Raw genomic sequence first — 11,240 nt, 5'->3', positions numbered from 1 at the left:
TAACAGAGCTGCGGTTCTGTTCGGCCGCTTCTCCCGGCGGAGAGAGTAGAGGGCATTGCCTGGCCCTGGCGAGAGCGACCCCGGCGACATGTGCGGGTGTTATGCAACGAAAAGAGACATGCAGGACCAGTTTGGATCGGTGCTTTTCATCTAGAGATCCACTAGCCTCAACTGCATGTAGGTGCTTGCACTGAATGACTTCATTTATAGGATTCATTCAGGGTTCATCACGGACACTTCACGAGATTGCGTTGTCATCTTTTAACTCACGTTAGTTTCTGTTTGACAGATACCACACCATGTTTGCATTTTTGATACTGCTGTGTCAACTACATGTGATGATATTTGCATTTCCTCACTGCACAAGATTAAATAACTTGAAGCAACCTGAATGGAAAGATGGTAACTTACTATTTTTGTGATTTTATGCTTCCTAAAATAAAATTGTATCTAACTTTGCTTCTGCTGAGAAACCTTTGTATGTATGTAAATAGTTGGGGTTTTTTACCTCATTAAAAAAATAAGCTGGTTTATGGTTAATTTTAGAATATTTTAATATCTTTTTGCTGAAATGATTGATAATTGACTTGGGTGTCAATATTAAGTATTTATCAGATCCAGTAGTAAGTGCAGACTGGGACAACTGAGCTTTTGCTAGGTCTGTAGGATTATTGTCAGTTATATAACCAGCATCCTCTAAGTAACATCAAAATTCCAGAAATTTGAAATCTGTATTAAGACAGTACTGCTTTGGTACTGCTTCAGCACATCACAGTTGTATTTGTGTATCTAAAATGGCTTTGTATTTGGAAGGGTTTATTTGCTTGTTTTTTGAGATGAGTATTTTTTTCTCAATACCAGATCCCCTTACAACACCTTGAAAGGTAAACATAGTGCTGCTATTGCAGTTATCCACTTTGGAGGGAGGGAAGTGGAGAGGAATTGAGGTAAAAACAAAGTTCCCCAAAAGGACTCAAACACTATGTTGCTACACCATGTGATACTTAACATTTAAGCATCAGGGTTTCAAAAAGGAATTTGTAACTTGGCTGTCCAGGAGCGCTGACTTTAAAAAGTCATCACATTGAGCAGGAGGCATCTTCAGGGCAGCATTTTGAGCAGAAAACATGGCTAGCAGAAAAAATTCGTTAAAGTTATTCATTAAAATCCATATTGCTCTAGGGCATAAAAGGTTAGGCTGCCTCTTCCCTATAAGTTCATGGCATAGACCCCTCCCCTGACAATAGGCCCAGATCACTCCTTCTTCAACAACAGAGTTGGAAAGAGAGAGTTTTCTCTGAAAACCAAGCCAGAAGACTAGTTCCGTCATATAAAGATTTGTTTTTTAAGAAGCTGTAGCAGGAGCAGGCTAAAACTTGACTATGGAAGATGCCTGGTGAGAAAATGCATTCCTGTATTCCAAAGCCATCTATAATTTCACTAACTCTTCTGGAATCTCACCTCACAACTTACTCAGTCAGGCCTCATGAAGCCTGTAATAACCTCAAAAGAAGAAAAGAATAAAATGTCTTCAGAAGTGCCTGTTGTCAGTAAAACTCCTATCATGGATGAATTTAAAACAAATAAACATAGCAATATGCCAACCTTTACATAAAACTTCCTGCCATGATTGTGAAAAGAGAAAATTGTAAAATGAGCAGGACTCTGCTACCATGATTTAAAATCCGATTTTCATAAACAAAATTTGAAACTCACAGATACCAGAATACTGATAAATGTATATTGAGGATTTTTTAGAAGGAAGAGTTTGGGGTTTTTTCCCTTTATTTCCCCCCCCTTACCTCTAAGCTTCAGTAGGGTCAGTGTCTTGCCAGAGTTGCATCTGACTGAATTTCTGCTTTATGTGACTATTACTTTGTTCTGAAGAGCTCCAGTAAAAAACTGATGGCCACATCCCAGAGGGATCATACCAATGACTGAAGAAGAGTTGTCATGAGAATCAAATTCTCTTGCATAGTACAAGAAATAGCTGAAATGCTTTTTGAGACAGGAAAATATGTTTATTTTGTATTGCGTGGTTAGAAAAGTTAGCAGCGAAGACGACATTTTAGGAGATCTTGATGTTTCTTTTTCCTGTATGTAGTTGAGAGATGCTAGGGGAAGGGGTCTCAAGGTACTCCTTTAGGATATTGGCCATCCTTTAAAAATACCAAATTTAGCTTTCATAACTTGTTTTAAATCAACATTATTTTTTTTATTAGTGTTCACATCAGCAAAGGAGGCGAATTTATTCATTGGACGGCATCTTCTGAATAACAGATTTGATTTTGAAGCATTCACAGCGGATAACCTAGAAAGAGAATGCTTTGAAGAGCTGTGCAGTTATGAAGAAGCAAGAGAAGTTTTTGAAGACCCTGATAAAACGGTACCTGTTGAAACTGAATTTAATATACTGAAGATTATTGATTAAACCATTGCTGTATCTAAATACTATAGCCCTTCTGAAGAATACACTTAAAATGATTGCTTACTTTACTGTAAAAGTAGTGGCCCCAGTTAGATGAGGTTTTGCTTTAGATACACAGTGAAGACACCTGAGTATGTACTGTTGTCTTAAAGACTTCATAGGTAAGAGCTCCGATTCTACAAATATAAATGAAACTTCAGACCTATCACTTGTGGCTATATGTGTATGTGTTTTCAGAATCTTATTATTTTTTTAGTAACTTCTCAGCATGCAATTTGAATGTGTTCCACGTGCTCTGTGTGTTAATTGGCTGATCGTGTCCTTGTGTCATGCCAAAGAAGCATTTTTAGAAGAGAGGAGAACAGAGCAAATCTGCAGTTCAGCTATTGCTGAGTATTCCTATAGCATTATCTTCTAAATAGTTACCTATATACAGCTTGGAAACCTGCTACTCATGAAACCTTCCAGCCCAATAATGGAACATGATGATTGTCTGAAGAGTGGCTCTTGCTACATGCAGCAAGAATCTCATTGTGATTCTAGGCATGCTCTGCACGAACCTGCAGAAAGAGCAAGGCATACACTTCTGTTCTGAAGGTGGAAATGTTAGTTTGCCATTGCTAGCATTTTTCTAAGAAAAAGGTGAAAGTGTTAAATTGGAATTTTGATGGAGTCTTTTGCTGGGTAGCAAAAATGGAAATCGTAGCTCACCACATTTAATGCATAACAGTTATGTGACAAAGATTTTTCTCTTAAATGAATCCCATTATTTTTCCTAGCTGATATGAATTCAAATACTGTTCATGCAAATGTCTCATTCTTAAGAACTTGACTTTGCCTCATTAATATTTTTCTGTAGAGACTTACAAAGATTAATTGTAAACATTTTTTTAGTGTCAGAACACATGCTAACTTCTGTAATCAGGCAGAAAGATGGGGTACCTTTGGACGGTTAAATGCAGCTCTTTCACCAGAAGCTGGCATTTTCTTCTTTGCGAAATTGTAATTTTTGCGCAGACTTGAATGTATGAGAAAAATAGGGTGGAATAAGCAAATACAAATACTTCAACAGCACTTGCTTCTGTTTATGCCATTGCTAAATTCTGCCCGTAGTACCATATTAATAAAAACAACTGTCAGTAAGCCTGCCAATTACTTATCTCATAAATCTGATCCTTTGTGGTTTTATAGATGGATTTTTGGAAAGACTATTCAACTAAAGGCCCTAAAATAAAAACGGGTAAGTCATCTTTTTATTCTTTTATTCTTTTCTTATATTGCAACATTTTGTGTTTAATAGTACATTTTTTAAAATACACCATGCATTCAGTTAGCAAAATCAGAATTGATTTTTTTACTGAAATCCACTGTGAAATGTTCATGTATATTGCATTATCAGATACAATAAAACATACTCGAGTGTCTCACAGTGGGATCTGTTGCAAATCTGTAGGTAAAAACAACATGAATTTTGTTGTTGATTTCTTTGTTGTATTACACAATCCGTAAACTTTGCAGTAATTCTGTGACTGCTTTCTGTGGTTGTTTTGTTTGTTGTAATCTATTCTTTAATATTCTATTCTGTTTCTGTTTCTTTAATAGTAATATAACAGCCTGATTCGGGTTCAGAGTAGTCTTTTGACAGACGTTTTATAAAAAAATGGTCAGTATAACTTGAGGGAAGCTCTGCAGCCTGATCAAGGTCACAAGTACATGAAGTAATGTTTGGAAGGCATTAGAAGACAGATATATCAAGTTTTATGTACAGAAAAGGGAATATGTACTCACTTTTGCTTTAAGCTGAACGTGAATGATACTCTTAGGTTGTGTTGCACAGATGCGGCAGCTTCTCACTGGAAGCTTAAGGCACAGCAGAATCAGTATTTCACAGAGTATACTGTATAGTGTGTAGATTAAAAGAACACAATTAAAATACCCAATGTTTTATCTTCAGGTGATGAGACACTACAAAAGATTAACGTTACAGGACTTCTCATCAGTCTAGTTGCTGCTGGAGTACTGTTGGTTATAATCATACTGCTTATCTTCTACTGCTGCAAAAGTAGATGCAAATCAAGGCAACCACCAGGGTAAGGAATTTCACTGCTTAAAAAAACAGGCATCAAAACAAGCTCTTGCTGAAGAGTGGAATTTAAAAATCACTGTGGGTTGGTGTAACTCTGTCAGAGAATCCAATGGGAGTTCTAGTTCTTACTTTCCTGGAAGCAAAGTTAGGTGAGCACTAACAGTAGCTATGCTGAAGCTAATTATTAACACAAATTATTAAAAATATTATTAACATAAAATAACGCTCACATTGCTGACATATCTTTGGGAGGGTTTTTTTTTGTAATGTTCTTGGTTCCAAAGTATTTGTACTAAAATGATGGAATCATTTTGATAGGTTTGGGCCTGCAGTGGAAAGCCAACTGTGTTATATTTGCTCTTTTAAAGGAGGGTGTATGTTCATGGCATGTAGTCTACCTCAGATGTGAGATGAACTCTGTTGGAAGAAGTGCTCTGCCAATTCTCTAGCCCTGCTTGTTCCTTTATCCTCCACTTGAAAGGAATACAAAAGGAATTCTGTGTTTCGTCTCCCCTATCACTTTCACACTACTGAGCTATTCTTACCGTGTGGTTTGGAGAGTATTTAGCTTCTGGTCTTTATGATCACTGAAAGCAAGTGGGTTTTGGTGGGGCTTTTTTGTTTTGTTGGTGTTGGGTTTTATTTTCTTCTTGTGTGTGGTTTTGGTTTTTAAAGACTATATTCTTATGTTCCTTTAAACAAGCTTCCACTTACAATGCTGTTACCTTTGATTAGGCACTTGGATTATGTAAGAAGTAGAAGACGTTCATCTAGCATCTTCAGAAGGCATGAAGAATTTTCCTTAAACCCACTTCCTCTCAGAACTGATGATTCAGGACTACCAACTTACGAGCAAGCTGTTACTTCAGATGGACAGCACGACGTGCCACCACCCCCTTATCCAGGGCCCCCAAGAGGAGTGCGGGTACTTAAAAAGTCTATGTCACTTCCTGCTCCTTAGTCACAGATCTCCTTCTGCAGGGAGAGGGTATTACCAAAATGTAACATACTTTTCTAAAAAGTGTGTGCTACCTTGCATATTGCAAGACAGTTTACAAAAATGTGAAAGATCTTTAACAAAACTAGCAACAAGTGAAAAATCCCATTTGGGAGAAGAGGTGATCTGTTGCAAAGGCTGTACGGGACTACTCTTTGCACAAGAGTACATCTTGTACTGCTACCCTCTTCCATATGCACTTTGAGCCATCCCATCGTACTATTGATGTTTCATTAATAGTTGAATCTTTTCTTTAGAAGGAACAGTATTTAATTGGTTTTATTGACACTAACCATTTTTTGTGACTAATACTACTTTAAACCGCCATAAGAAGTCTACTTTGTTGTTTGATATATTCACTTCATTGCTGTGTGAATTTTCTATTCATTCTTGTAATAGATTTGAATATGAAAATTATGTCATTATTTGATCTTTCAAATGTGTATATATGTCGCTGCTTCTGGATTACACTGGTTTGTTTGAGACACTACTACTTAACACACTACTCATTTTGTTGTATTTCTGCAATTATAATTTTGGATTAAAAGGAACCATTAATTGCATGGCATATTGCCCATTCAGATGAAATTTACTTTTATCAGATGGTTTCGATACTCACTTTGATCTGGTATTTCGTGCTGGACAAGTACCATGGGTCAGGGGACGTTAAGCAAATGGCCAGATATTTCCCCCTTGTTATAAAAGTACCCAGGTTTCACATAAGATGTTTCCCTTGCAGTTTAAAAATTTAAATGCTGAAAAAGAAATTTAGCTTGTGGAATCAAAGGCCAAACTACCCCAAAGAAGCACTTTGCATAACTATGTATTGCCCTACTGGGATGACAAAATGATACCTTGAACTAGAATGAAGCATCATGTTAGATAAACATCCACTATCCACAGAGCAATAGTCAAGAATTTCAAGTTGTTGTTAACTGTATCAACACAATTTCTGTACATTCACTTACAGCCACCCTTAATTTTACATCTTATTAAAATATCAACTCCCAGCATGATGTGACGTATGGATCTTGCTGAGCAAGTCACAGACCAACATTGCTCTCTCTTCACCTGCTAGTCAAATAGCAGAAAAGGCTTTCCATAGCCCCAGGAAGCCAAATTAGAGGGTGTGGGGCTGGTGTTTTCTGGTATTACAGTAGCTATATAGTTGGACACATGTAATAAAGGGGTTTTTAAGCCACAAATTCACACACACCCGCGCAAGTGTTATTTTAATTTGGTGCCTAAAATGCACTTTATATGACAAAGGTTGGATATTTATATGTAACACTGAACTTTATGATTTTATGATGAGATGCTGAGGATTGTTGTGAGATTTTTAATCTTTAAATGCTTCTGTAAAGAAGAAAGTGCTCTTAATCTTGGAATATAAAGAGGGTACATTGAAAATGCTACACAAGGTCTTGCCCTTTGAAAAACACAGCCTGGCTGTTACCAGTGGACATCGGACTATGTTCTTATTCCTAAAGCTTCAGCATCAGATTGGCTTCTTTCTTCTTGACAGATGGGGGAATCCTCTTTTGGGAAAGCTTCAGCTCACTTTTGCCCTACTGGTAAAAGTATTCTCAAGTTCTTGGAGGTTACTGTTCTGTAAGAGTGATATAAGTGAACTGTGCAAGATTACGGTTGATATTGAAAATACAGTGTTATGATGAAGCTATGGAATTACAAACTTGCAAAAACATTTCTACCATGTTTCCTTTTCACTTAGCTAACAATTTTTAGATTTGTTAATGTGTATCTTGAGCTATAGAGCACACTTTTCTCTAATTTTTCCTGGGCCTCAAAAATGACAAATATAATGGGATAGGAGCACTTTCAAGGAAAGGGATTTCACAGAGCTTATGAGAGTTCAGAGATTCTTTAATGTTACTACAGTGGTGGACACATCTGGCAAAGTCATGTTGTAAATAAACAACAGAAATTATACAGAAGCTAGTAGTTTGAAATTTAATCCTTCTACTATTCCTACAAATCATTTGCAAATTATTCCATTGAATGCAAGCAAAAATCTTGACTGTAATAAATTTAGTAGAACATAACAAACTTACCTCTCTTTGTAAAGGGAGAAAATTCCTTTGAATGGCAGTTGAGTTGAGTTTGCTTTTCTTCTTTTATACATTGACTCTTGGCCCTCTTACCTTGTATCTTCTCTTTTAGAGCTTCCAATTCATCAGGGTTAGAAGAGGAAAACTTAACAAGAGTTAGACTATGGTGACTTGCGAATTCAGAAGTGTTGCCTTGTTTCTAAATTTTTTGTGGTTTCCTTTGAAAATGCAGTTGCTATTAGAATATAAAAAACAGCAAATGTAAATGTCCTTAGGTAGGAGTAGTTTTTGAGAAGCAAAGCAGCAGCAAGTTTAAACTGTTTTGCGTACACCATGTAAATCAGTGTTTTGACTTCCAGACTTTCTTCTAAGGGCCAGTAGAAAAGGCAGTGGATTTTAAGTGATTAACAGAGACTTACTATGACAATTGAAAACAGAAGTGTCTAAACAAAACTGGAAAATTATGTAGTACTTAAATTCTGTTTTTCTCAGAACAGGTTCAAACTTGTCACAATACATGCTGCTAGCCATCACCTTCAACATAGTCCAAAAACATCCTGTGTTGCCTTTTCAGCATCATACAAGCTTACAGCATGGAACTTTTCATACATCAGGACAGTTCATTAGCTAAGAGCAGGTCAGAAAAGTGGTCTCTGGCTCTGTCAATTGAAAAATAAACCATTTTTTTCCTTCAGTGAAAAAAGAAAGCCTACTATTCGATTTATCAAGTCCTCTGATGAATGTTATTATAAGCCGTATGTATTTCTGCTGTTTGGGGGGTTTTTGTTAGGTTTTATTTTTCTTTGTGAATTCACTAGAAGAGCAAAACCAAAATACCAAATGGAAGTGCACTTCCTCACCACAGTTCATGAAAATGTGAGACATGATGTATTTGATTTTGGTACTATCAAAGTCTGTGGCAAGCTTTTCATTGGCTTCAGCTGAACTGGGATTGGAGCCAAAAACGAAATAACTGATCACTTAAGGTAATAAAAACTATAATGCTCTGGCAAATTATTTACCACAATGCTGTCGCCAAACCTGATTTAGAGTATTCTGTTGTTTTAGTGATGCCTACCATATTAACTAGAATGGTTGAGGCTGGTCTGTCCTTAAAAGGTATATTTGACATTTGGAAAGCATAGGAGAATTCCTTGTCTTTCCTCAGACTACCAGTCATGAATAAGCTGCATTAATTGCCAGGAGGAGGTTATTAGCAACATTCTTTGATTACTTTGATCAACAGTACTGGTTCATTTATTTTTTTTTTAAACCAACAAACTTTTCTATCTATGTCTTCTCTGCTGACAAAAGTTTTATTGCTGCTGTCCTCACTTGTTCCATGTGGTGTAGAGAACAGGAAGGAAACCCCAGGTTTAAAAGCTACCTTTCAAACACTTCAAGCTTGCTCTATCTATACTGCAAATGTCTTTCAATTAACTGCTATCACATACACATTTATCACCCTGTCATTTTCACAGTCAAGAACTTGGATGTATTTTCCTTTCAAAAATCTTAAGCGCATCCTCCCAAATAACCTGCTTTTAATTATTCAGTTGGTAACTTGACTGTTTACAGTCATTTCAGAACTGTGTAAACAGTTGTTGTTACCTAATCTTATGAACGCATTTCCTTCTCATCTGACAGCCTTTTGAATGCATTTGTCACTGGTTATATTTTAATTCTAGCTTTGATGTTTAGTGCTGTCATTTTGTTGGCAGAGTAGCAGCAATATTTTAAACTCTGCTAGTAACTATGTTATTTTGTAAAACAGTTTCGAAACAAACATTTATGCAGATAGTAACATTAAACATTAATCGTAGCAGAAGAGAAACTGTTAATTCAGCCTATGATAAAAAGTTAAAAAACCTCTTGACAACCCTTTTGATTTTTGATTTTTTTTTGAAGGTGGTAACAGCATGCACTCTTCCTCATGCCATACAGCACCTATCCACAGATAAAAAAACAAAACATGATGGTTTGTTTTCTTTTAACACTGGCAGTTTCTGCTCTGGACAGAAGCTTCCTACTCCACTGCTTTAGTTCACTTCAGCATCTGAGGTTCTGAACCACAAACTGCAGTCACTGAAGTCTTCAAGACAAACAAGGAAACTGACCCAGGTGTTGTACCCTTCCATCTTTCTTGACTTTCACCAGATCTTTGGTGAGAAGATTTAACATCATAACATGGCTCAAAAATATCCACTTTCTTAGGGTTAGTGAAGTGAGCAAGATTACTCGAATGAGGACCAGGACAGGCATGCAAAAGCAACATGGGAAGCAGGACTTCCTCAGTGGTAATGGGGATTTCAAGCTGAAGTGAAGACACGCATTGCGCGATGAGAATAAACTGATGCAGAGAGGCAGGAGGGATGGATGAGGGCAGCTACATAAAGCAAATACTGCAGCACAGCAAATCACTCCAGATTAAGCCACTCTTGTTTTTTGCTCGCTGAAAGACAATGGTCAGGCTTCTGCTTTTTCTCCCAGCCACACAAGATGAGCTGGGTTAGCAGACTGAAACTCCCCAAAGAATACGAGAATCCCCTTCTATATTTGAGTATCCAATGAAGCTTTTTAATGTCAACTGAACTGAGACTTTGAATGCAGCTGGTGGGATATAGATGCTTCATTTTCATTAAAAGTTCTGAGAAAATAGGATCCCAATTCTTTGGAAGATGTCTTTTATGTCATCTGTTTACAATATTATGACTTTAGCTATACAGTTCCTAGCTACAAAAAGATGAGGTTTTTGTATCTACTACATTTCAAGAATTCTGAAAATAAAGGCAAGTTGAGTAAATTTACAGCATTCTGACACTATTTACTTTTTTTTTAAAGCTAGCCAAAACTCAGATTAATAAAATTCCCCAACTTTCAATCTGTGTCCATTTAATAGAAAGCTAGCTCCTTCACTTTGAAATGTCAAAAACAATTACTGCAAACCTGCCCTAATTTGGCAAAATACTGAAGTGTCAGCAAACTACTAGCTCCAGCTGGGAGCAGCAGGTCCTATGATGTACCAACAAGGAGAGCAGCACTTCCATTGGCACTTCAACTACAATATAGCTGGCTGTTGACACCTGTGGGAACAACCTCCCCAAATTTTGCCCAGGTGGAAACCATTCCTCTATTTTACCATAAAATACATTATCTTTTACGTACCTTCACAATGGCAACTATACCAATTGCTTATATGGAAAATAACAAGAGTATCAAATGTATTTTGGCTATTTTTGATGCAGTAAATTTTGTCCATGTTGAAAATCTGTAACTACATTAACTACTTTTGCTTTACATTTATTTTCTTCTGTTCTTTATTTCCTTATTGTTCTACCTATAATTTGCTATTGAACTTTTTTGTTCTCTGATTCCTTTTTCTGTGTCTGTTCATAGTCTGCTATTGCAGTCACCTGTTTGCCGTTTTTCTTTTCTTTTCTAAACGTGATTCCCAAGCACTTGGTTCCTTCCCACTCTCCAAAAACCACTCTTCTTGTACAGCTTCCCTAGTGCCTTCATAGAGATAGCAAGGCCTTTAGCTCCTCCTTTTCCTCCTGCTTTCTTTGCATAGCACCTAGACTACTGAAACAAAAGGGGCCATCAAATGCAGACATCTTGCTGCCTGCCATTCTGGGAGCCTCCAGAAGACCACACTTTAAA

General features: G+C 36.9%; 1 protein-coding gene across 1 annotated transcript; it reads left to right on the top strand.

The window, feature by feature from the left end:
• Positions 1-299: 299 nt before the first annotated feature.
• Positions 300-5,475, top strand: PRRG4 (proline rich Gla (G-carboxyglutamic acid) 4 (transmembrane)). The gene is made up of 5 exons (XM_010182232.1): positions 300-402; positions 2,223-2,386; positions 3,620-3,668; positions 4,383-4,518; positions 5,250-5,475. Exons 1-5 carry the CDS (start codon positions 300-302, stop codon positions 5,473-5,475), a joined length of 678 nt encoding a protein of 225 aa, XP_010180534.1.
• The last annotated feature ends 5,765 nt before the right edge of the window (positions 5,476-11,240 follow it).

Source organism: Mesitornis unicolor, unplaced genomic scaffold (genome assembly GCF_000695765.1).
Source record: "Mesitornis unicolor isolate BGI_N332 unplaced genomic scaffold, ASM69576v1 scaffold3094, whole genome shotgun sequence".
Taxonomy (NCBI): Eukaryota; Metazoa; Chordata; class Aves; order Mesitornithiformes; family Mesitornithidae; genus Mesitornis; species Mesitornis unicolor.
Note: the sequence above shows the minus strand (reverse complement) of the source record. Positions and strands in the feature narration are given on the sequence as shown.

Coding starts and splice junctions, on each gene's coding strand:
- PRRG4 (XM_010182232.1), top strand. CDS start 300: ATGTTTGCATTTTTGATACTGCTGTGTCAACTACATGTGATGATATTT. Junction 403..2,222: donor GCAACCTGAATGGAAAGATG/GTAACTTACTAT, acceptor TTTTTTTATTAG/TGTTCACATCAGCAAAGGAG. Junction 4,519..5,249: donor AAATCAAGGCAACCACCAGG/GTAAGGAATTTC, acceptor ACCTTTGATTAG/GCACTTGGATTATGTAAGAA.